The 25336-nt window shown below is 50.6% G+C and overlaps 1 protein-coding gene across 4 annotated transcripts; it reads right to left on the minus strand.

Annotated features, from left to right (window-relative positions):
- LOC124472315 (band 4.1-like protein 3) lies at positions 1–25336 on the minus strand. Of its 4 annotated transcripts, XM_047027090.1 has the most exons (26): positions 25208–25336; positions 20849–21045; positions 19642–19785; positions 17400–17504; positions 17195–17237; positions 17024–17099; positions 16499–16717; positions 15343–15430; positions 14695–14739; positions 13984–14136; positions 13773–13870; positions 13472–13647; positions 12366–12571; positions 11225–11815; positions 9944–9997; positions 9539–9574; positions 8985–9050; positions 8294–8479; positions 7729–7791; positions 6404–7123; positions 4943–5002; positions 3088–3180; positions 2870–2968; positions 2664–2744; positions 2195–2310; positions 1–974 (listed from the first exon to the last, which is right to left on the minus strand). In XM_047027090.1, the coding sequence occupies exons 2-25, from the start codon at positions 21032–21034 to the stop codon at positions 2200–2202; spliced, it is 3699 nt and encodes a 1232-aa protein (XP_046883046.1). In that variant the 5' UTR covers positions 21035–21045; positions 25208–25336; the 3' UTR covers positions 1–974; positions 2195–2199. The 4 variants fall into 4 exon arrangements, with proteins under 4 accessions (XP_046883046.1, XP_046883044.1, XP_046883043.1 ...); XM_047027088.1 differs by lacking the exons at positions 9539–9574; positions 9944–9997; positions 11225–11815; positions 14695–14739 and having other exon boundaries at positions 19642–19779; positions 25208–25334; XM_047027087.1 differs by lacking the exons at positions 9539–9574; positions 9944–9997; positions 11225–11815; positions 14695–14739 and having other exon boundaries at positions 25208–25334.

The raw sequence follows: 25336 nt of genomic DNA on the forward strand, positions 1-25336 counted from the left end.
TAAATGCATAGGCTATGCCACTTTTATTTAACTGTTGAGGAAACCACTGTACATGAATGGAACTCATTTGATACTGGAACACAGATGAGAGATGGTCAGATGTCTGAAGAACTGTTGGCTTTTGCATCCACCAGTACACAGTTATCCAGTCTGAGTCTTTGGCCTGCATACAGAGTACAGGTAGTGTGTTCCAGACATGAACACAACCAGAACCAACATCAATCAAAGGCTTGCTTGTAACTTAACAAACAGAACCTTCCTAAAATGAAAACGTTTTTCTGTATTTCAGAGTAAACAGACATAGTATTTCCCAGCCTCAAATTCTGTAGTAGGGTGAAATCATTTGGTAAGGAGGAAAAAAAATTAAAGGCATTCAACTTTTTGTTGAAGATATAATGAGCCTTTGTCTAGGAAAGTACAGCTTGGTAGGCTTTGTACAATTCATGATCATGATGAATTTGTAAAGCTTGATTTGGTTTCGGCCCATATTACTGAAAGTCACTGAGGCAGTGAGGAGATGCTTATTGGTATGAAGTTGGCACTTACAGGGCAAGGTTATATAGCTGTGCGCTTTAACATGTACAGCCTTCTGCACTTTGAGTGATGGCTTTATTTCATAAATAAAATTATGCTACAATAATGATCATAATGCGCAATAGCCTATTTATCAAATTCTAAGAGGCAGTGAAATAATACTTTTGCCTGTTGCACAGTCAGCGTGCAGATGGATCAAGAACCGGTGTATTTGGACAGTTGTATATGTTTTATCTTGTCATTCTTGAATAATGCACTATTGTGTGTCTCATGCATTATGCATTTGCCAGTGACGGAGGGGACTGATTGAGAGCAGAGATGGAAGGAAGAGGCATCTAAGTTTCCATGTCCCAGCACAGTAATGTAGTGCATGATGTGGGCGTTGCATGTTGGGAGGTTGAGTCTTGGCAGGTGATAGAAAACAGTCCTCAGGTTTATTCCTGGAATACAGGAAATGGAGAGTGTTTTAGTTACAGTAGATTTATATCATAACAACAGGAGACAACCCATGAAACGGACACATTCGATGTATTGTTGAGAGCCAGACATCCCGCAATACACACATTGGAGAGGTTAACAATATTGCAACATTACACCCTCCTTTTGAAAGGCAGACTCACAGCACAGCACAGCACAGCACAGCACAAAGGGCTGAAGGCAAACCCACAGAGTCATTCCCTTCCGGTGAGTCACATAAGATCACCCCCAACACCCCCCCCCCTCCCACACACCGCTACCCCCCCCGCCCCCACACACACACACACAAACTCAGGTTCAATGAGGTTATTTAAGTCTGAATCTGATGAAATAAGTTAGAAAGCAATCAAAAAAAGATCAATAATGAGAATGTCCAATGAAGAGATGCACAAAGAAAATATCAGAGGGGTTAAAAGATATCCGAAAGAAGGAGGAATGTTGATGGGGTGGAATGAGGCTCCATCGCACAGCTCCTGCTTGCCAATCAATCAAGACAAACCTGAAACCCAAGTTGGCAATGCTGCAACCAGAGCAGACGAAGAATCTCTGAACTACACACAGTGGACTGGATGTGCTCAACTGGATCGAATCAAACATAAGGGGAAGAAGATACTGGAACTGCAGACAGTTCTTTTTTCTTCAAATTATTTGCATGTTTGGATTGTTACATATTCTATTCCAATCAGCAGGTCAGACATAATGGACAGCTCTCCAGTGTAGGGCACATCTAGTCCTGTGTATGTAGGTCAGTGATCAGTGCACAGATGAGTTAGTAGGCCTTAGACTGGCAGCCTTAGCAGGAGAAGGGAGCGTTGCAGACAAATGGCTTTTGTGCTTGAATGCTGCTCAGTCTCATACAATCCCATGGGTGACCTGGGAGGTGTGGAGCTTCATCAGCCTGAGTTACAGTGGAGTTGTACTGTGTACTTGGTTACTGTAACAGAAACAAAAACTAATATGGCATCAGCCAGGCAGGATAGAGGAGATGGGTGACGGCGGCATTGAAGTGCATTTCCTGTTAGTGCCTCAGAAGCGGCGCTCTGTGCTAGTGAGGAGGAGTGTTGATGGAGGAGCAGCCGCATGCCCGAAATGAAGACCAGCTCGCAAGCCCAGCTGACCCCAAACCAGGCCACGCCAAACCCAGCCCAAACCGGATCGGCGCTGCATGAGATCCTTTCCTTACCTGGGTCAGTCCTCCCCCTCCTCAGGCGTGATTTCTGTCTCTTTATGTACCACTACTTTGGTCACTGACATGTCAGGGTGCTGCTCTTTGGCTTCTTTTATGGCCTGAGCCAGAGCCTAGAGCCACAACACAGACGCAACACCATGAGACGCCACCAGGTGGAGACAGAGAGGGGAGGGAGGGAGGAGGGACGGGTGTCAGTGTTTGTGCCAAAAGCTTCTACTGGTTATATCAACTGGACAATTCAGGTTAAGTCACGTCACATGTTAAAAGATTCATTCATCAAAACATTTTTGGATGAAGCTGGATCACTGATTGAGAGAGAGCGCGGTTAGGAGTTTGGGGAGACATTGGCAATTATCATCTGTTCTACAAAATCACTGACAGAAGAAATGAAGCACAGGAGTAAAAGCACAGGAACCTAGTGCGGTGCGCTGAGGAAGAGGGAGGAAGAGAGAGACTAAGAGACCTGATCATGGTCGATGTCTGTGTCTCCCGTGATGACGATCCGTTTCTCGATCCGCGTCTCCGACACGCCCCCTTTCACCGTCTGCTCAGTGGGAAACGGGCACAAGTCTCTGTTATGACCGCAGCATGCCTGGGAACGCACGCGTCTACAGATCCAAACCCCCTCTGAGGTCTGAAAGGCGACCAGACGACCCCTCTCCCCCTGACCTTAGTGATGTGCGTGGTCGTCGTGGTGCTGGTCGTTTCAGAGGTGATGGTTTGGGCGCTCATCAAAACCCCCGGGTCGGCGTCGCCGTTGGTGTCGGCCTGTGGACATTCCCACAAGCGTCCTGTGAGCTTCACCGTCACCAGCTGAGCTGTACAAACTGGGCCGGGGCCCATGCCTCCCTCCTCACCCCTCTCTTCAGACCCAAGTGCCTACGTACCTGGGATGATTCGTACGTGATGGTTTTGGTCTCGGTGTGGACCACAGGCGCCTCCTTGGAGGGCAGCTCCTCCTGCAGGACAGCCTCCGACTCCTGGGAACATGGGCAGGCAGGCAGGTGCCAGAGAACACAGTCAGACAGGACGCCAGCATCGGGCCACATATCCACACTCACATAGATCTAGTGTTCAGTCTCTAGTGTTCATTCTCTGGGGAGTTTGTGTGTGCTCGGTTCAAACCCATTTATCACAGTTTAGTGAATCTTAAACTCAAAACACCAACATCATTGAGATCAAGTTCACCAAATACGCGCTGCATGCTGGTAGACAGAGTAACTGCTCGCTAAAATGTCATGCAGACATGCATCAGAAAACGCTATTCAGTGAAAAGTGGATTCCGAGTGGAAATATAGTGGATACGACACGGTGAATGCAAATCACATGGCTCCTGTCAGGTGTGTGCCAGTTCATACATTCCCTGATCAACTCCATTCACCAGTGTAGTAAGAAAGTGGAGATGGAGGTCCATGCTCTGTGTTGCCCTTGATTAATAGCGGCAGATTGTGCCAGCCAGAGGGAGGGGGCAGCGGTGGGGTTAGGGCCCAGTCTGGGGCCACCAGGGTGGGTTAGGGTTACCTCAGACAGAGGCATGGCTGGAGGTGCGTGTGTGCTAGGGGCTCCTAGGTCCTCAGTCTGATCTATTTCACGTGCGGTGGATTTCCCGTAGTCCTTCCCAACGTCCTCGTCATCATTCCACTCTTCATTCTGTTCTTCTTCTTCTTCTTCATTCTGACTTTTCTCTTTCTCCTCTGTCTCTGTAGAGCTGGACTGGTCTGACGCCCCAGAGAGCTCTATATCACTGGTCTGGTCTTCAATAGATGCTCCGGCCTCCTGGCTGTCTCTGCTCTTCTCCTCCCTCACCCCTTTCATGTCATCTTCCACCTCCACGGAACCTTCCGAGCCCGTGTCATCGTGAACATCGCTCTCCATGTCACCGTCGTGGCTTTCCACAGCTTCTTCTGAACCTTCATCAGACTTCTCATCATCCTCCTCTTCTTCTTCTTCATCCATGGGACACTCCATAACATGGTCTACTTCTGAGAACTTCACCTTCTTCTCAGTGGTCAGGACCAGAGGATTTATGGCGGCCACGTCATTTCCTGGCTCTTCCATAAACATCTCACAATGGTCTTCTTCACTGCGACCACCCTCTTCTTCTGCTGACAACTCATTCTTAAAAGGTTCTCTTGGGTTAGACACGCTGACCGATTCAACACCCTCAATCTCTTCCTCCACCCCTCTCCATGTACCATCCTCCCTTTCAACCTCCTGCTCCTCTATTTCTTCTCCAACCCCATCACCATCATCATCCTTGTCGTCCTCCACCCATGTTGTGGAGGCTGGTGTAGTAGACTGCAGCAAAGCTATATCTGCAGAACTCTCTGATTGGCTGAAGCTTTCCTTACATTCTGGCATCTGTGTCTCCCCCCCTGCCCCTGGTCCCTCACACAGACCTGCCTCTAATAAACCTGCCTCTAGTAAACCTGCCTCTGGTCCCTCACACAGACCTGCCTCTGTTTCTTCAGGCAGACCTGCCTCCAGAGTGGAAGGCCTTTCTCTTCTGTCTTCAAAGGCCTCAATATCAGCTGGCCTACCTGGTGGCTCTGAGGGGCTCTCACTGACAGCTGCTGCTGTGTTGGTGTCTGGTGGTATCAGTGTAACTCCTGCCCCTGTCTCTGCTGGGCGGTCTGGCTCAGTGTGTGTGCTGACAGTGGGCTCGGTGTCCTCCACAGGAGGGAGCTGCTCTGCAGCATGTGCTGGCCCTGCCTCTGCAGCTTCTACTGAGGGAATATTCACCGTAGGCCCTGACGACTCCGCTGGTTCTGCCTTGGTCGCCTCGGCTACGCCCTCCTCCGTCTGTGAAAGACAAGAGAGTCACTTTACAGTGCAGTCGGCGCAGCACAGTGGAGGTATTCCACAGACAGTTTGAGTAACACCCGTTACCCGAAGAAAAAGGATTGCAAATCACACAAGCACCGGCGTGCAGTGAACAGGCAATGGAGCCGTTTTAAAACATTCTAATGTGACTGAACAGAAATGACTGCTGAGACTGTGTCTATAACAACCAGATGAGAGGGGTCACCTTGTGTGAGATGGGACTCAGGGAGGAGGAGGCCCATCCAAGTGGACACTGAAGGATGGACGGAGGAAGAGAGATGGAGGAAGAGAGATGGAGGAACAGGGAGGGAGGAACAGGGAGGGAGGAACAGGGAGGGAGGAACAGGGAGGGAGGAACAGGGAGGGAGGAACAGGGAGGGAGGAACAGGGAGGGAGGAACAGGGAGGGAGGAACAGGGAGGGAGGAACAGAGAGGGAGGAACAGGGAGGGAGGAACAGGGAGGAAGGAACAGGGAGGGAGGAACAGGGAGGGAGGAACAGGCAGGGAGGAACAGGGAGGGAGGAACAGCGAGGGAGGAACAGGGAGGGAGGAACAGGGAGGGAGGAACAGGGAGGGAGGAACAGGGAGGGAGGAACAGGGAGGGAGGAACAGCGAGGGAGGAACAGGGAGGGAACACAGACAGGTGGACAGAGAGAAAGACAGGGGACAGTCACAATTCCGAAAAGCAAAAACAGAAGGAACACACAGAAAGAAAGGAAAAGAGGATCGCTTTAGTCGGGAATATTTAGGAGGAGGAGGAGGAAAGCGAAACCATTGTATGGTCTTGACATTGTGTAAAGTCTTGCTTGGAATCATTCAATCGTGATGAGCGGCGACAAAAGGGCATCACACGCCTGTGCTGGAACACACAGCTGTTCTAAAGCCCGACTCTCTTACATGAGACCCATACAATGTTTGTGGTGCTCGGGGGCTGTAGGAGAAGCCAGCAGGGAGCGGAGCAGGGAGTGTGGGGTGGGGGGGGGGCTGTGGCATGGGGCCAGGGGATGAACTCACTGCTTGAGGACTGATAACACAGCTAGCAAAAATGGTGTTCAGTCCAACTGTCAAAACAGAAAAAAAGACCCCCCCCACCCTGTTGACTTACACAGCCTCCCAAAATAAAATCGAAGCAGTTGTTTAAAAACAAAAAAACAACAACAAGCAAAGCAGTTTAGGAGCAACGGAAACCTTGAGGTTGCCAGGTCAAAAGATGATAATTGTTTGCTTGGCACGACAGCCGTGCAGAGTGGTTAGAGCTGCAGTTACTATGCGGTTAGACTGGTTGGAGCACTGCTTGAGGGCAGGTAGGTGGAGCTAGGCATGTGGGAGGCGGGGGATGGGATGAGGGAGCAGCAGCTATAGTGGATGTTCATACGGTACCACTGCTAAAGAGGCTGCTGACGATTCAGTTACAGAGCAAGGCGCGGGGAGGCTCAGCTGGGATTGCTCAATCTGGCCTTTCCCCAGCTCCTCTTCGGTGGTGCTCAGCTCTTTCACTTCCTCATAGGAGCGCTTGGTGACCATGGTTACCTCTTCCGTTTCTATGATCTCAGACAACCACGGAGCCATGGCCTTCTTAGGAGATGTAATGCTTTCCATGCCGTCGGTGTCGACCTGCTTGGTGCTGAGGGGAGCCTCCGTCTTGTCTTTGACCTCCATACAGGTGGGCAGAGATTCTCTCTCGCTAGCTTCATCTTCTTCCAGGGTACTCTGGGCCTCTTTCTCTTCGCGGGGAAGAGAATCCATCTGGTTTTCTCGAGCCTCGTCGGGAGCAGGACGATATCCGTTCACGCCATCAATCTCCATGTAGGTGCCGTCACTGTCCCCCCTGTCTATCTCCATGTAGGTGCCGTCACTGTCCCCCTGGTCTTCGGATCCCAGCTCCTTCAGGATGATGAGGGTTCCTCTCTTGGTGCTGATGGCCTGGGTGACCTCCTGTCTGACAGACCCCGGGCTGATCTTCACCTCTTCCTGGAGCTCTGGGCTCCTCTCCTCGTGCTCCGAGGACAAGCTGCCTCGGACGTCCTCCAATGTGGCCGACAGATCCCCCCCCAGCGCGGCAGCCTCTACACGGCCTTCTGCCACACCTTTGTCTGCAGTCTGGAAGACACCGCTTACTGGGACTTGCTCAGAATTAAACACACAGGCAGACAGAGCAAGGTCTAATGCTTCAACACAACAGAGCAGGTGACCTCGACAGATACAGCACATCTAGTTTGCTACAAATATCTGGTTTTATTAGATGGAATGCCAATTCTTAACTAGATGTCTAAGAAAACAATGCAAGCTGTGAGAGGGCTAGGTCTCACCTCGCTTAAAAATAACCTGAAAAGAACACTTCTGTATGGGGGGAATTTAATTTGGCCAGTTAACTCGACTCTCATTCGATTTATGATCTCAAAATGGCTGCTCCCCATTCAGGAACTGGTGTAGTGTACATCTGAAATGGCGGAGGTGAAGGACACAGCCGACACAAGCTCACACAACAACCCTCATGGATCAGAGCCGTGTTCTGTTTAGGGCTTAGCATGGTGGAGAACGCCCGTCTAAACATGTCTCTTAACATGCATCGTCTGCAGGCTTCATAGGGATCAACCCTTTGATGTCACGACCAGGGAGGAACCACAAACACAGAGACAAAGAGAGACACACACGCACAGAACTTTGAAAGAGTGAGCCCACATGTAAAGGGGGAGGGGCCTTACCTCAGAGGCCCCGGCTGCTACCACCTGCTTCTCCTGCTCCCCCTCGGGTACCTGCTCGTCATCCTGCAGAGGAGAACAACACAGTCAGATGGGATGACCACTCAGTGGACAGGACATGCAGAACATGAGTTAGGGTCATGCACAACACATGAGTAGTGTTTGCCGCAAAACAAAGAGACATTTTAAGAAAGCACACACCCATATTTTATTTCAAAACAAATGATTAGTCAACTACATTTTATAAAAGGAAAACAAAACATAAAAGATACAGAAAACACATTGTAAAATAACATGCAGTTTAATTTACATACAAAAATACAAAATATACTCTCCTATACATACGTTTAATTCAGAGAAAATATATACAAAACTTGGGTGAAAATAATAACAACGTATAAATGTATCTGCCTTTAGAGAAACCTGCAATATTGATCTATGTTGTACTCTTATCCTGGATTGTGACATGTCCTAGCATGTGTGGCAGGTCTGGTCTCCTGGTCGTGCATCCCCACAGTGCTAACCATGCTGTTAGTCTGCCCTGCAGCCCTCCAGCCCTCCAGCTTACATCCTGGCTGAGGAGGGGTTCGATCATGGGGGCATCATCCGTCTTGGGGCAGTGGGCCGGGGACGAGGACAGCCTCTTCTCCCACTCGGTCATCCCGGGGGCGCTGCTGCCTGTCTCCAGGAAGGAGCGCTTCAGCTCGCTCATGTTGCTCTGGTGTTTCACCAGCTCCTCCGGAGGCTCCGTGTCCTGAGAGACCAGCCAATCAGGACACATGGAATCTGAGGTGTCCGGCGGTGTCGGCGGAAATTATAAGCCAATGGGTTTGTCCACGTCCAAGAAAAGAATGTGTGTGGTGTTTTGAACAGATAACAGATAGTAGCAGGTACTTAAATGCTCCAAATGCATTTAAGTCCAGCTGACTGGCATGAAAACGTAAAGCTTCGTGCATAGCTTAATGAGTTTAGTACAACACTCCCACTTCTCGTTAGGATTCAAGGATTCATGAAACCGTCACAGTAATCCAATAATCTGTTGTTATTGTATTATTTCACAAAAGTGGCCCTCAGGGCAAAGTCCAGTTGAAACAGTAAGTACTACTATTACATTAGTAGATGTTGTCACACTGACGTAACTGTCAAGAATAAACTAACTGCTAACAAAGTCAGGCTTCATGTGATCTCCAGTTAAGGACTCTTCACACCAAAGTCCCTCCATGCATACTGGCATCATGCACTTGGGTCTTTGTACCAACCTCTAACATCAGGTTACTATGCTTGATAAAAACGTTCTCCCCCTTTACTCGCCTTATGAAACTATACTGGAAAGACAAGGGGAGAGACAGAGATTCAGAGGGACATTTGACAAGATCGTTGAAGCTTTATGTGGAGAGAGGTAGGGAGTTTTGTCCTGTGGATGAGACCATGGTTCCAGTGGACTCGTCAGGAGGGTCACCATGACCAGGTCTCCCCTCCTGAAGGGTCCTCAACATGACAGAAATGCAGCGCAGCAACAGAACATGAATGGGACTGCACTGATTAAAATGCAAATAAAAATCAACAAAACGGGTACATCTGTGACGTTTCGGCGCCGGTCTGAACGGTTAACTCGAGGGGTTAACTCAAAATGTCAAAAGGTGAAGTGACGACAAGTGGGCGACGGCGGCAGCAGTGGCAGCAGCAGCAGCGGCAACATTGGCAGAAGCACACAGCACAGGGTGACCATCTACAGTGGCAGCTCAGTGCACTAGGACCTAGAGACTAGGTGCTGGTATGCAGAGAGCTGGACAGAGAATGGAGCCTGGAGTACCTGAGTCCTCATCTCAGAGTCCTCCTCTGGCTCCGACTGACAGCAGAGAAAGGGGGGGGGGGGGGGGGGGGAGACATGTACGGGGGACAGCAATTAGGAGGGGGGGGGGCAGGTAGAAGGAGAGACAGCGTGTGAGGGCAGGGCAGAAAGAAGGATGTTAGAGGGAGGCTACAGAGATTACACAGTGCAGAATCTGGATTCCTATCGAATATCACTCATGGGTATGATTATCAATGCATGCCAAAAAAAGTGCGGCCCTGTATACAATGTAGACACAAGCATCCCTATCGTAAATACTCCCGCCGTTCTATAAAAAGGCGAGGAACACTAGAGAGGGCAGTTTCAACGAGCCGCTCACGCGTGAGATCGGACACGTCTCCAGAGCCTCCAGGGATCTCTACAAACCTCTGTGGCGGTGGTCTCCCCGTCCACGTTAAAGTCAGTTTGCTCACTGTCCGTCTGTTTGGGTCCACAGACAAACCATCCCATCGGGAAGCAGGAAATGAAAGAGAAGCCATCTTGTGAACTCTCGGATGCACAACAGCCCTCAACACAGATTCTTCACAAACACGGATGGAGAGTATGGGAATGTACAGATCATCTCACGAGCGAAAGACTCAAAATATAGGTCAGTCACACAGAGAAGGCAGAGCGAAAAAAGGCAGAAACTAAAGAAGACGGAAGCAAGCAGAATTAGCATACAGACTCAGAGGAAGTTTGAACCTTTAAAAAGGTTTTCAAGGCTGTCCTTGCTACTTCAGAGAAGGACCGAAAACTCCATTAAAACATTACAGCGAGGCTGCGTGAAATCACTTGGACTTCTTGCCACCTCCACATTTTGGAAATGTCTTTCCAGGTAGCACAGGCTGGGCTAATGATGCTGGTGAAACAGCAAGCTGACTTTCAGGCCCCCCTCTTCGCCATCCATGTGCAAGATGATACAAGGCATGTGGTGGGGAGTGCTGTGCAGTCAGCCTCTCTGCATTACTGTAACTCAATATGTGGGACTTCATTGTCTATGGGGCATCCTCTCTACCTGGAACACAGGCCTGCCTGCAATCCTGACTAAGCACAGCTGCATTCCTATTTATCAGCTGAAAGCCCTAGCACTCGGCTGCAATGCTCCTTTTTGTTTTGATGGCGGTGTTTAAACGGCCTCGCTTGAGGCGTGGCGCTACGCAGAGACACTCCGGCCTCGAAGGAGTGAGGAAACTGTGTGTGACGCCTCTTCATGCAGCTAACACTGTACGGCGGGAAATGGACTACAGATGACAGCAGAGATGGGTTAGGCACAAAGCTATCTTCAGGACTGATGGATGGTGGCCGTGGCCATGCCTCGTTGGTGGTGTAACGTAGCGCCAGGGGTGGGCTGTGTGACTGCCGCCATTACGTTAACATTCCTATAGATTGGTGTCTAACCCTCTCTGGACCCAGATGGAGAGGACAGCAAGCGTGCGCTCTGCAGACCAGAGAGAGAGAGATGGTCGGACCGGCGCGAGCATCTCAGCGCTGCGGTGTCGATGTGACGATGCCGTCTAAGGATGAGCGAGTGGCGATGATGAGGTTCTGAAAGCGGGGAGCCCTGACATAGTCAGTCACGTGGTCTGAACCAGGTCAGGTGGTCAGATGACCCCTGGTGGGTCTACTACAGAACGGGCCAGAGTAACAAAGAACACACACACACACCTCCTCCTCTTCCTCTGAACTGTCATGGTCATGGAGGCCCTGGGCTATGGATGCCGTCAGGGAGGCCGCCTTGGGCTCCAGGTAGCAGAGACACAGAGCCAGGGGGAAGGACAGGGTGAGGGCGTAGGGGACGGAGAAGGAGGTGGAGAGCAGGAAGAAGAAGATGAAGAGGAAGCAGGGGATGAGCGAGGGGGACTTGATGGGCAGGAAGTGCTGCACGCTCTCGGGCAGGAAGCGCAGCTCCGACAGGTCGGGGAAGGTGATGTAGCCGTCGTCGTCCAGGAAAGAGGCGAGGTCGGGCAGGTGCAGGGAGAAGGAGAAGAGGGTGCCCCCGCCGCGGCCCTTGCCCCCCTCCAGCCTCTGCTTGCGGGCCGACAGCAGCAGGGCTCGCTCCTCCAGCAGGGCCGCCCGGCGGTCAGCGCGGGCCTGCCGCCTCCGGCACCCCGCGCCGCTCTTGGCCGGGCTGACCGACGCCGCCCGCTTGCGCGAGTTCTCCCTGCGCCGCCGCCGCACTTTGGTGGACGACACGGGGGAGGAGGGGAGGGAGAGCTCGGAGCGGAGGGGGTCGGTGGAGTACAGACAGGGGGAGCGCTGATGGGGTGGAGGAGCGTGATGTGGATGAGGGGACCGGGGGAGGGGGGGGCCAAAACGCATGAGCACGAGTGTAGTGTAAGGGTCAGATGAAGGACGAGAAAAGAAAAGCAAATTAGTTAAGCGTACTCCAGACACAAAGCATGTCAAGTCTATTCTGAAGCAGTGGGTAAGCTCAGCCCATCTTTCATATTAGAACAGCAGTCAAACAACGTTTTTTTATGTATTTTTTACGAAAAATCTATGTATTTAAGTAAATCAAATGTTGACTGGAAATAGGCGCTGGACACCCAGACAAACCTTGTAGCCATGTGGTGTTCTCCACACATGAGATACCTCCAGGATACAACTGACAGTTACAGGCCCTTGCTCTGTCGAGCACAGGCACTCAAAACATAAAAGGTCCACCGTTTTTCCAGCTCATGAACACTTGACTAATGTTATGCTACTCAGGCTAATGTTCTGCATGACAGGAGACCTGTCATAACACTCCGTTCTCCCTCAAACTCAGCTCCTCTCTGACGGGGAGGTGAGAAGGGGGCGGGGTTACCTTATTGTCCTGTCGGATGGGGGTGGAGGGGGAGGGCTCCGGGGGCTCGGTGCCGTTGGCCTGGGCCTCCTCCTGCTCTGCCAGCTCCTCCTCCGCCTTCTTCTCTGGCGTCACCGTGGTGATGAGGTCTCCCTTGGCGCCGGCCTTGCCCAGCCCGTCGACAGAGGCGTCCTTCATGAGGGTGTCGTGGTTCTCTGTGATGGGGGCTGGAGGGGGGGGGGGTGGTTGGTCAGACGGGAAACGAGACAGTGCTAATGACCTTAGTGTGACCTTAAAGCAGAGATGCTTCTAGAGAGGAGAACAGAGGGAAAGTCAGAACAGAGTCCACCGCAAAAAGGCCCCCACTAGAGGGGAAATACACAGTACCAGTCAAAAGTTTGGACACTTTTTCCCATAACCTCAATCTACTGCTATTTTCCTTTGTGTTCTAAAAGTAGCAATTTAGTCACTTTTCCTCTGGATGTTGTGCCAAGTTATCATGGTCACTGTTGCGGTCTGATCTGACCTCATGTTTACTGCAGAAACAGCAGCATGCCAGCTTTCTAGGAAAGGGGCTGAAAAGCTGCTCCTTTGTCTCCACAGAAAGAGCCTTATGTGAATGAGCACGAGAACAAGGCACTCATTTGCATTTCTGAGCAAAAACGGCCAAAAGGTTGAATGTATCCTTCCCTCCAAAGCACAGGTGGCATCATTGTTTATTGAAGGAGGAAAGGAAGTCTTTCTGCACAGTGGTGTCTATAATGAATCAAATAGCACTGGACTACATTAGGTAAAGTTGTCTATTAGCCCAGCCGAGCAGGGGGTTAGCGAGTCTCAGCAGAAGTGATTAATGACATGCAGTTAGAGCCAATGCCGTTAGACAGCTGGACATTTGGCATCATCTGAGCTAGCCAAAGCGCTACCATTAACCTTTGATGACTCCCATCCCAGAGTGACCTTCAGCCAGCGTCTAGACTAGTCCCACCTTATTCACAGAGACGGCGGGCAGACGGACACACCGTCACACTGTCTCCCTCAGCACAGCTTTAGAACCTGAGGGAATGTGGATGCAGACGGGCGCAGTGCGGTAGTCCACATCCAGCTCAGAGATGTGGGCTGGGTCATACCTCCATCCAGGCTCCGGGACATGGTGTTGCGCTTGCTGGAGGAGCGCTCAAACAGAGGCGCAGGTCGGATGATCTGAGAGCTGGCCCGGCGGGTCTGGGCCTGCGTTCTCCCGCTGTAGCGGAACTTAGACCCCAGGCCCAGGAACTTCTTTGAGGGAGCCTCAGGTGACACCAACCTGCCCCGGGGGGGGGGGGGGGGGGGGGGGGGGAGAGGAACAAGAAGCAGTCATGAGGCCAGGCGTGTGCGGGGGAGGGTCTGTTCTGCCACGGGCCCAGGAAGGAGAGGCTTGTGACGGCTCACCTGAAGAACGTGTGGTGCTCCACACACACCTTCCACAGCCTCTTGGCGGCGCGGTGATTAGGCAGCTTGAAACCAATCGTGCTCTCAAACTGCTCAAACTGCACAGAAGAGCACAAAACAAGCACATGCTGCATGTCCGTACGAGCACATGATGATGATCCCCTCCCCTTGGAGAGCCGGGGTCGTTCCCCTGAGCGGGCCTTATGCGCACCTCTCCTGGCCGGATCTTGATGTAGAAGTTGTTCCTCTTGTAGGAGATCTTGAGGACCTTGGGCCAGGCGAACCTGTTGATGCGCAGCCTGTCTCTGTAGATGAGCAGCCCGCTAGCACACACCCCCAGCATGATCTCCACACCCTCAGAGTCCTAGACAACACACACACACACACACTCGCATGAACACCATCTACTGCTCCGAGGAACACAAGCAGGAACATTTTCAACAGATCACCTCAATAGACTCGTCTCCCATACATTCCAGTGCCTAGTTCCTAACCCTTACAGTCAGGTGTCTGTAAACAGAGCAAGGTTGTAAAGCAGGCAGATGGATCATGGAATCAGGCGCTTGGTGTTCTACATGAGCAGAGCGAGGGGAGGAGGGGGGTGATAACCGGTGCCGTGCGAGCACAGCAACCCCCGCAGCAGCCCCCCCCCAGGTGGGTGTGGGGGACGTGATGAAGTAGGCGGAGGTCAACAGGCTCTTCTCTGAAAGCAAGCGGGAACATGGCCCATTGAACTGAGCCAATGGGAGGTAGGCGTGGGGTGGGGGGGGGTGGGGGGGTGGCGGAGGGATGGCAACCTGTGCATGTCGATCAAGTGGTCTGAAACACACTACACACACTACCATGCAGAGGGAGACACACACACACACACACACACACATCTACAGGTATGGATGTGCATGGATGGAATGCGGCCTCTTACCTCCCCTCTGGCTGGAGCCAAGCACTCTAACAGGTTTCCTACCAACTAGGCCATTCAGTGAGAGAGGAGAGAAAACACAACGCATGATCTGATTCAGCTCCAGACAGGGACCAAGGACGTGCACACCTCAGCACCACAGTGACCACAGACCTAACGCTCTCCAGCCAGATCTCTCTCATCTCCCTTCCTAGGGCTCTGACTTGTTCCCAAGGCCACTCTGATGACGGCCACTCTAATTCCCCACGAGGGGAGGGATGTGTGGGATTCGCTCGGCTGACAGCAGACAACTGCTGGCGTCGGTCCTCGTCTCCCCGCCCGCCGCTCTACCGCTGGGTGTGATCTCATCCGCCGGTGGATTCGAGTCGCACCAGCGTGGCCGCGGGGCCCACGGCCCACAGACACATCAAGAGCTGTCCTGGGCTGGCGGCATGCCGGCATGTGAAGCGTGACATTAAGGTGGCAGCGGGTGGGGATGTTTTGAGCAGCGCCGTGGCAAGCATCAAAGCCGCCACAGAGTGAGGTTCGTTTGGCACACGGCAACACACAGCAAATCCAGTTTTGCGGGGTGTTTACAAAACATGAACACACAATCTAGCCTTTATTGTTAAAGCGGGATGACGACACGTGTGTGTGTGTGTGTGTGCGTACCTTGGCGTGGTGGAGGTCCACTCCGTACATAGACAGCTTCTTGGCGTTCTCCAGGAAGCGCATTTCCGCTTCAGCTGGTGTCATCCCCCTGAGAGGACAGGCACACAAACACACTGATCACACACAAGAGCAGGAAGACATGAGGGTCCTGCATGAGCCGTCTGCCTGGAACACGGTGCTTGCAACACCAGGAGCACTATAGACCACAAGGGTCCATCACATGTAGTCCATAGCTCACAGAGCTGATCTCTGAGGAGACAGAAAGAGGCTCTGGACAGGAAGAGGCTCTGGACAGGAAGAGGCTCTGGACAGGAAGAGGCTGTGGACAGGAAGAGGCTGTGGACAGGAAGAGGCTCTGGACAGGAAGAGGCTCTGGTATGAAAGAGGCTCTGGACAGGAAGAGGCTCTGGACAGGAAGAGGCTGTGGACAGGAAGAGGCTCTGGACAGGAAGAGGCTCTGGACAGGAAGAGGCTCTGGTGTGGAAGAGGCTCTGGTGTGGAAGAGGCTCTGGACAGGAAGAGGCTCTGGACAGGAACAGGCTCTGGTGTGGAAGAGGCTCTGGACAGGAAGAGGCTCTGGACAGGAAAAGGCTGTGGACAGGAATAGGCTGTGGACAGGAAGAGGCTGTGGACAGGAAGAGGCTCTGGACAGGAAGAGGCTCTGGACAGGAAGAGGCTCTGGTATGAAAGAGGCTCTGGACAGGAAGAGGCTGTGGACAGGAAGAGGCTCTGCTGTGAAAGAGGCTCTGGACAGGAAGAGGCTCTGGACAGGAAGAGGCTCTGGACAGGAAGAGGCTCTGGACAGGAAGAGGCTCTGGACAGGAAGAGGCTCTGGACAGGAAGAGGCTCTGATGTGGAAGAGGCTCTGGACAGGAAGAGGCTCTGGACAGGAAGAGGCTCTGGACAGGAAGAGGCTCTGGTGTGGAAGAGGCTCTGGACAGGAAGAGGCTCTGGACAGGAAGAGGCTCTGGACAGGAAGAGGCTCTGGTGTGGAAGAGGCTCTGGACAGGAAGAGGCTCTGGACAGGAAGAGGCTCTGGACAGGAAGAGGCTCTGGTGTGGAAGAGGCTCTGGACAGGAAGAGGCTCTGGACAGGAAGAGGCTCTGGACAGGAAGAAGCTCTGGAGAGAGAGACAGAGACCCGCAGGAGGACTGACTTGTGGTTCTTGTGCAGGTCCATGACGCTCTCCTCCAGCTCCTTGGTCTGGTTGGGGGCGAAGCGCAGCTCCCTGATGTAGTCGCTGCCCAGCTCCTCAGGGTCCGAGTCCCCCAGCTCAGACTGGGCGGTGTAGGCGCCCAGCACCGTGTGGGTGGCAAAGGAGCAGGGCAGACGCCCCGACACCACGTCATCCCTCAGCTGCAGGCACAGGTAGTACCTGGGGGGGGGGGGGGGGGGGGGGGAGAGAGAGAGAGAGAGAGAGAGAGAGAATAAGAAATAGAGACATGGAGAGAAAAAGAATGAGAGAAAACGAGACAGAGGAGAGAGAGCAAGAGAGAGGGGGAAAAAGAGAGAGAAAGTTTGTTGCCAAGGGTGAGAACGTGAGAGACGGGAGTGTTTGCTTGTGTAGATGTGGATGAGACAGAGACAAGACGGAGGGAGTCTCCATGTTATCGTCACATGGTGTGCCGGCCAGGAATTTGCTGCATATTTCAGCCGTTCTAAATGTGTCGGCCACGTTTACCTAGTAATGTCCTCGGACAACTGGGCGGGGTCTGGAGGGTAGAACTTCACGTTGAAGGCAAAGTTCCAAGGGCCAGCTGGAAGTCAACAAGGTACATCAGAATAGAACTCTTCTAAATGGAGAAAGTACATACATAAATGAGTGTTGTGATGCCCTTATTGGTTTACTTACCCCTGATCTGCTTCTTCAACTCTTTGGCAGAATCCAACCAATTCTAAGAAGAGAAAAAGTAATTAATCAATGCTCCTATTTAACAGGAAATAAAAAGAGAAAACAGTAAACAGTCGTGATTTAGAAAGTCAAAGTCTGACTGATCACTGAGTGACTTTGGATTTTGCCCGTTTCCTATTCACACATCAGGTTCTGCCTCCAGTACCTTCTGGTTCTCCACATCCCTGTATGTGATGCCAAAGTAGTCCTTCTCCAGCAGGTTTAGATGGTCGCACATCTTGTCAAACAGTAGCTGGCCCTTGGCTCGCTTCTGCAGACCAAAAACCAACAAACAAACCAGTTTCTTAACAAGAGGTCAGAGGGCAAGTGTCACATGACTGGAGGTCTCTGTGGAAGGAGGAGACTGACAGGAGTCTCAGTCCATGGTTGGCACGTGCCATTAGTGAGCCATGACCATCAGTGGGGCTCAAAAGGCTTGGGTCGATTCCTAGACCAGTGAGAGTCATGTATACACAGCGTGGCGCTTGGCTTCCGCCCAATCAGCTCCCAGCAGGGCCTGTGCTGGAGTTCATTCTGGAGACGCGTTTGGATTGCTTCACAGAGGGGTTATTTTTAGGTTGGTGTTACCATGTCCCCCCTCCTCCTTCTCCCCCCCTCCTCAGGAGAACAAATCCTCTAGCCCCCCCCCCCCCCCCCCAGCTCACCCTGCCCCCCCCTCCACCCAAACACACAGCCTCCTAATCTCCCCCGAGTGTGACAGACTCAGACAAGCCGGCACACACACAAACACACATAATACACAAGCGTGCACACACACCTCTTTATTATTCAGGGTAGATCTGACATGCTTTTGTATGATTTACAAGCCCATCAAGACATGCAGGCAGAGTAGTTAATCCAGCAGGAACATCTCCTGGAGAATTAGCAGAGTCTTGTCTCAGTGATGCTGCCTCAGGGACTCAGCCCATACTGGGAGATCCATCACAAGTTACTGGAAGCAGCTCTTCCTTGCCAAATGACTGTAAATGTACTGTGGGTCCCAACAAATAACAGAGGCTTATGGAGCTCTATGAGACGCTGGGAGAGGAAACAAACAGAAATAGGAACACAGGATATTAGCACCGACTATGAACGGATAAATCTAATTAAGCTGGGAGGTAGGGTATACGCAAACATTGTTAGGACATTGAGAGGGATTTTTTTGGGTGCGGAGTAAAACCACCAAGCTTAAGTAACAATCCCGGAGGAGGTGAAGATACCGGCTGAGGCAGGGAGAGGGTTTTATGTCACACAGACTGATGAATAGCTACAAAAGCATTTTTTCCCTGCAGGGAGAGAGGGTTGCGTATACAATGTTGAAACTAGACAGTCAAGGAAAGACTTTTCCCCACGTATGGAGTCTTATCGAAATGAATTGGAGGAGTGACCCTCCCTCCAGTTACCTCAGGATTCTTGTCTGACCTCCACAGGATCGCTGTGAGAACAGGCACAAGTTTCAACCAGGCTGTGTTGATGCTTCAGTACAACAGTGGCTGTTTAGGTGCCCTTAAAACTGCCCGATGTAAAAAATAAAACAAATCCACGTATTTCCTTGGGACAGGATGAGGTTGTGGCATGAGGGGGTCTCAGGTTACACCTAGATGCTGACCCAAGGTCAGCTAGGAGTCCCCCCCCCCCCCCCAGTCGTGGTGGCTCAGGGCTGAGCAGCAGGGGGTCTGGGCAGGGCTGGAGACAGATGGCCAGGCCAGGGGGATCTCAGGGGACTCTCTTCCTCCTCCACACTACAGCCACAACACCAGGATACTGAGGCCTAACCTGCAGCACTGTGCCGACTAACCACATATACTGACACTCCTTCAAACCCAACAGAAAACTGCTTCTTGTTTGACTGATGGTCTACTCCATCAGTCCACTAGTCATGGAACCCCATGCTGATGGATATGACCAGTCGGCATGACCCCGTGTCCAGTTTGCAAACTAAGCAGGTCTTGTGTCCTTACGACTCCTGACTGGTCACAGTGGGAGCTTAAGCTGGCCAGTAATCGTAACGAAAAAAACTATTGTGTGACACTTATTCCCTCCACACAAGTGCTCCTATTTCTCAGTCCCACTCAAACACCCAGCTAATCCCTGGGCCCAATCCCTGAGTGGAGGGGAATCCGGTTAGCAGGGATTCTGGTCTGAGTCACTGTTCAATCTTCATCTTGACTCGACCAAAACAGAACTTCAACAAAACACCGGTATCGCAGAACGAACGTCTGTTCAACTGAACCAATTTAAAAATCAGTTTCAAACAAACCAACATGAAATGATATCCCTTAACACAAATCATGATAAGTTAAAGACAGACAGACAGGTTTGTACGATTCTCTCCTCCTCCCTCCCTCCCCCCCTCCCCCCCCCCCCCCCCCCCCCCCCCCCCGTGAGCACGTGCCCCCCGGTCTCACCTCCACCGTGAGGGTGTAGTCGGAGCCGTCCAGCAGGGTGATCTTACACTGCATGATCTTCACCTTCTTCCCTCCCCTCAGAGGAGACCTGGACAGGCGACTGGTAGACGACTGGTGGGATGCCTGCTCCTCCTCAATCTGCCCCTGAGGGAACCACCACATCTGTCAGGGCACTGACCGCTTTCAGAGCACAGAAAACATCCTGCACAACCAACTTGAGGGCGACACTGCAACTAGTAGACATGGAGCACATATTCATTGGAAGTGACAGCGTTCATTGTCCATGTGTTGTTGTGTTATTTGAAAGTACATGGGTGGTAAACAACAGTCCCACATTACACAAGACTGAGTCCACTTCATGACCTGACTGTCAAGGCACACCGCCATTTTGTCTTTAAGAGAAAATCCAATTTTCCAGTTCACTGAAAACAAAGCACCGCTCTAGATGGTTTTATGTGAAGTGCTTTGGCTCCAGGACGTTTGAAGTCCTTCCTTGAACTGATTTCAATATAGATGTTCCTGTGCTGGCTAGGTCCGTCAGGCTATGAACACCACCACTGTGCTTATATGACTTACATAAAAGCCTGGATCAAGGTTTTGTCTAAGCAGAAGTGCAGCTAAGGTCTCCGAGGAAACAGGTATGGTTTCCATCAGCTCTGCGCCTGATAGCACCTCCCTCACAGTGGAGCAAAGAACCATCCCTCATCCCCAGCCTATCCTCCACCCTCCTCCCTCACCTCAAACCCACAATGCATCAGAATCATTTTATGCTCTATTTCCTCTTGCAGGCCAACAACCCATTTCCCTACTTCCTTTTTGCACATAATGAGAGAAAACACACTGTTTTGGGTTTCCTATTTGAGCTCATATTTAGAGAACATGACAACAAAGCCATTGCAATCATCGTCATGGGGATCTTCTGAGCAGCAGGGACACTATGGGCTGTAGTTGTAATCCCCACATTCACAGCAACGAATCAGCTCCTCTGACAGGGCACTCCCTTTCCAGAAAGCTCTAGAATCAGGGGTGAGGAAGACATCTCTCATTGTTTGGGACTCGGGGTGACTTTCAAAATCCAGTCCGTCGGATGCACAGCGTGGCACTAAGGGGCGATCTTTAAGTGCGAGCCCTTCTGTATCCCCCTTCTGGGATCACGTACTGCATCTTTAAGAAGGAGGAGGGAACAGAAGCGTGGGAGGTGGTTCACCTGCTCCTTCTTGACAGGCGTGCTGTGTCCGGCAGCAGCTGGAAGTGGCGAGGACTGGGGCGAGGATGTGGCTGCTGGGGGCACCTGACACGGCTGTCCACTCTGCCCTTTCTCCTTCCCTTTCTCCTTCCCTTTCTCCTTCTCCGACTGCTTTGGGTCGGAGTCTGCACCTGATTCAGTCGTCATGGCAGATCACACTGGGGGGAGGAATGAGATGAGTCAACCGACCTCATTCAGGGAGCCTTGGATTCACAGATGTAAACCCATCAGGACATCAAAAGCAGGATTTACACTATGCACGGGATGCAGAGTAACACACACACATATTCCTTTGCATCATCATTCACATTTCCAGTTCCATCCGGTCTCTTTCTAATCTCAGGGCCATCCATAGTTTATTGTCAAAAAGGGCAAAGTCTTCTGTTGTCTTGTACTTCACTAGCTCAGTGGTATCGAAAGGATTAAGACTGAAGCTTATCTGGTCCAAACGGGTCCTTCGTATCACCATCTAATCTCTCATTTGTAATGCTAATCCCCAAAAACAACTCTTTAGTAGTACACTGTGAAGTTTAGCCATATGAACCTGAACACTGGTCTTTCTAGTGTACAAAAAGCGTTCAGCGACTAAACAGTGAGCTGTAAGGTCTCAAATCCACTTTTTGTTAAGGATGATCCCCCCCCTTTTATAAGTAACTGTGGAAGTCCTAGTTGTTCAAAGATACAAAGCTGTCCTACGTTTAAAACTCAAAAATGGATACATGCACACTTTAACCACACCAAACTTTTCCATCAACCACCGCAGCAAAAACACATCCTTCAAGTGGAAAAACATGGTAATGAAAGGAATCATCTAATAGTCTATTGGTCCAACAGAGATGAAGGATCCTGTTGCTCTCTGGGGCCCCTTCAAACCAGCCTGGGGAAGTGGAGCTGGGGAGATCGGCGGGCCCCTGTTGAGTGTCTTGGGTTAGTAGTATGGATGCCTGTCATTCTGGTCTAGGCCTCTCCCTCGCACGGGGATATTTATAGTGTGGTGTTTACCCTGGGGCGGGTGGGGTCAGAGAGGGGGCTCCAGACTGTTTGCCGTGGCAGAGACAACAGCCTGCAGGACCCCAGAGAAGACCCCACCTCTGGGAGCAGTAGCCATGCAGATACTACAGTACACTCCTGGGGAGAGGGGGCTGTACTGCCATTTCACATAACATGACAGCCTAATGGAACAGATGTTTACCAACTACAGGTGATGCAGGACTACGGTTATACATCGGTTATTAATATATATATATATATGGTTATACGGTTGGTTCTCTTATCGATGGGATTGCCTTATTCATCAATTCTTTATAAAAGCAATGCCAGACTAAATCATGCTTTGCCAAGTAACAAAGCCCACACAAGAACAGCAAATGCTATTTGTTCTTAAGGGATTGAGGCTGAACTCTGTAGATAATTCAGACTTTATCTAGAAATGACACAAACCTACAGACAGCCATGAGCCCCTGTAATGTTGTTGCCGTTTTGGAGGATCTCCAGAACATATCCAAGGTCATGCTAGTAACGGAACGTAGTTCAGTTGTAAATCACTGCTGGGGGGAGGGGGGGGGGGATTCAGGCAAGGTCCTGTCAAATCCTCTCAGTGTCCTCCTCATGAGTCATTCACCAGCACGTGGGGCAGCACAGACCTACTACGAGGTCAGAGACTGAGGCAGAAACACGGCGCATCTTTACTAACCTCTGATGCTCTTTACTGACTGGGGCAGTTGGGGGAGGGGGGCTAACAGGAACATCTTGGCACCATTGAAATAGGAACAAGAATACTCTGTTGTTGGTACAGAAGCTTGTCGATGGAGACAAGACAGGCCTTCCTCCCAGAGTGATACAACAGCCCACACTAGCCCTCTGTGCCACCAACACTATGGCCAGGCACAAACATTGTCCATTCTAAATGCTGTCTTACATACTGTGGAGACATAACTAAACCAATGAGTTTGCTTTCGAGAATAAATCCTAGTCTATTAAAACAGAAGGAGGACAACTGAAGTATTATACTGCGTTCATAGCATCATAGGGAGTTCTAATGCCCTCCTTCCATCCAAACAGCTACCTTGCTTCACAGACCCTCCTAACACCACAGTCAGTGGGCAGACCTTTGACCAAGCGAGGAGCTCAACCCAACATGTGCACGTGTGTCTGCAGTCTGCAAAGAGGCAATTCTCAGTTACTTCCACTAATGTGCTCAAATGTGTGTCATTTGAATAGCACCAATACAAACCAATACAAATCTGGTTTCACTAAAGGTCACAGGAGGAAAGAGGATGACAATATTGATAGTCAGATGAGAAGACACAATCCAGATACAAACCATGAGCCGAGTTTGATGACGGTCAACATCAGCGTGTGATAACTTGATAACTATTAAGCTCAATTAGCCAACAGTCACCCACTGCACATAATGCCACTGCACTCCCAATATTACCACCGGCCGCTCTCAGCATATCTCGGCTGATGTTCGGGCCCATTTATGATCGCAATGCACACCACAGGATCAGGGCCTGCCCACAGAGAGCCAGGGGGGTGGGGGGGAGAGAGATGCCATCTGTGCTGAGTGCCATTCCCCAGAATGTGCCACAGCTGGCCCCACTGCCCTTCCCCGACCCCCAGGGGCTTAGGAGGGTTACACAGAGATGACTGCATGACCACTTCTGACAACCAGAGCCATCCCAGCCCCATCTGAGGCCCCCAGCCCCATCTGAGGCCCCCAGCCCCATCTGAGGCCCCTCTTCAGGGCTGGAGGGGGGGGACAGCTGGCACTCATGGAGGTGCTGTAACAGGATACATCATTGCTGGCTTGGGCCTTCTGTACAAGCACCTCTGCTGGTAGAGACAGGCCTCAGAGCCCACAGTCTCCTACCTACACCCTATTAAGGAAAACAGAACACTACCAACTATCTGAGATCAAAACACAGACTCACCTATAAGATGCAAATAAGACAAATAAGACTCTGACCTCATTGGCATTCCTGTAATTACTGTTCCTTAAAAGCCTCTACTCCACCCAAGTCAGTCCACAGTCCATCCTGCCAGTATCTCAACAGGATTGTCCTGATTGTCCACTTCAGAGTGTTTGTCTGTTGCAACATCAGCCTATAGCATGCAGTCATCAGTGACCTGACACATATCGTAGATAACTTTATAAAGAAGAATATTAGCCCCAAACACTGTAAACCCAATGAAGTGCTAATGTCGGCTTATAGAGGCTGAGACGTGGATTTAACAGTGTGCAGATGGTTTAAACCATCTTATGAGCTTAGCTATAGCTAATCACTAAATCAGCTGTGACTCGATTCCCAGTCATGTCTGCCGCACAGCATGACGTTACATGGCACCTCCAACTAGTCTCTATGCTACGTACCAGTATAGCCTAGTCATAACTATCGTGGACAGTGCAATAGATATGTTTGTATGTAAAATTTAGGACAGATATGTATGTAGAATAGTTATGTCTATAGACATAACTTTAGATTAGATATGAGAAGTGACCTAAGATATGTCCGGTTAATTAAAAACAGGCTCGTGGACTCTTTTCAGGTGTCGTAGACCTACTGTAGAATTACTGTACACCAGACTGCTTCCAAACACCTTTTTAAAGATGAAGTAGAGACAGGATACAAAAGCCAGTGGCGTGAGGATATACGAATAACATGCATTAAACCACGCCTACCGCACTGCAGATCAAAAACAAAATGTATCTGTACCGTAAGCCTACGTTAAAAATAAATAAAAGAATATCATAAATACTGAATAGCCTACTTCTGGCAATTGCCTTCATGTAATTTGCTCAAGAGAAGCAACACGCAGCCAAAACACAAGGCTAGTTTGACGTCATTCATTTGACGTCCATGACAAACCATATTTCGATTATCACAATTCAGTCTGCAACTGTGGCGAAAACGACTGTTTTAAGAGCGTTCTAGTGCGATGGTGATTTCACATAAACTGTTCAAAGACATTTCAATTTACAGTCAGTCCGCGACAAATATTTTATGGAAGACTTAACTCAAGAACATTATATTAGATACCGTTACAATGTTGCCCAAATAAGGTTTAATAACAGACCCACGCGATGAGCCATGGCTGACATGCAAAGAATCATCTAGCATGCCAATTTCACTTTGCCGCATCACTGAATAAACAAGCAGAAAATGTATTTTCAAGCCAATTATCTGTCACCGGCCGAGGGTGATCAGACGACCCCGTCTTCAAATAATCACTGCAACAGACATGCTAGACAACATGCACGACATTCTCTCAGAAAGCCTACATACTAGAATATTTCAAAAATATATATGATGTTATTACCGGTGAAATGCCCTCTCCTTCAGATCGGTATGCGTGTGGTAGCCTAAATATGTAGTGTAGTATTTCCTGTCAGAAGTGGAGCTCGGTTGCAGTTCTCTTTTTGACCAGCCTATCACACTCTACTGTTAG

The sequence above is a fragment of the Hypomesus transpacificus genome, chromosome 10, assembly GCF_021917145.1.
Source record: "Hypomesus transpacificus isolate Combined female chromosome 10, fHypTra1, whole genome shotgun sequence".
Taxonomy (NCBI): Eukaryota; Metazoa; Chordata; class Actinopteri; order Osmeriformes; family Osmeridae; genus Hypomesus; species Hypomesus transpacificus.

What these genes read in the sequence shown, in the direction of transcription:
- LOC124472315 (XM_047027090.1), bottom strand. Translation starts at nt 21,034, where the DNA reads ATGACGACTGAATCAGGTGCAGACTCCGACCCAAAGCAGTCGGAGAAG. An exon ending in TCAAGATCCGGCCAGGAGAG is followed by an intron (nt 13,871 to 13,983) that starts GTGCGCATAAGG and finishes TCTTCTGTGCAG; the next exon opens with TTTGAGCAGTTTGAGAGCAC. An exon ending in ACTCTGAGATGAGGACTCAG is followed by an intron (nt 9,051 to 9,538) that starts GTACTCCAGGCT and finishes TTGTCTTTCCAG; the next exon opens with TATAGTTTCATAAGGCGAGT.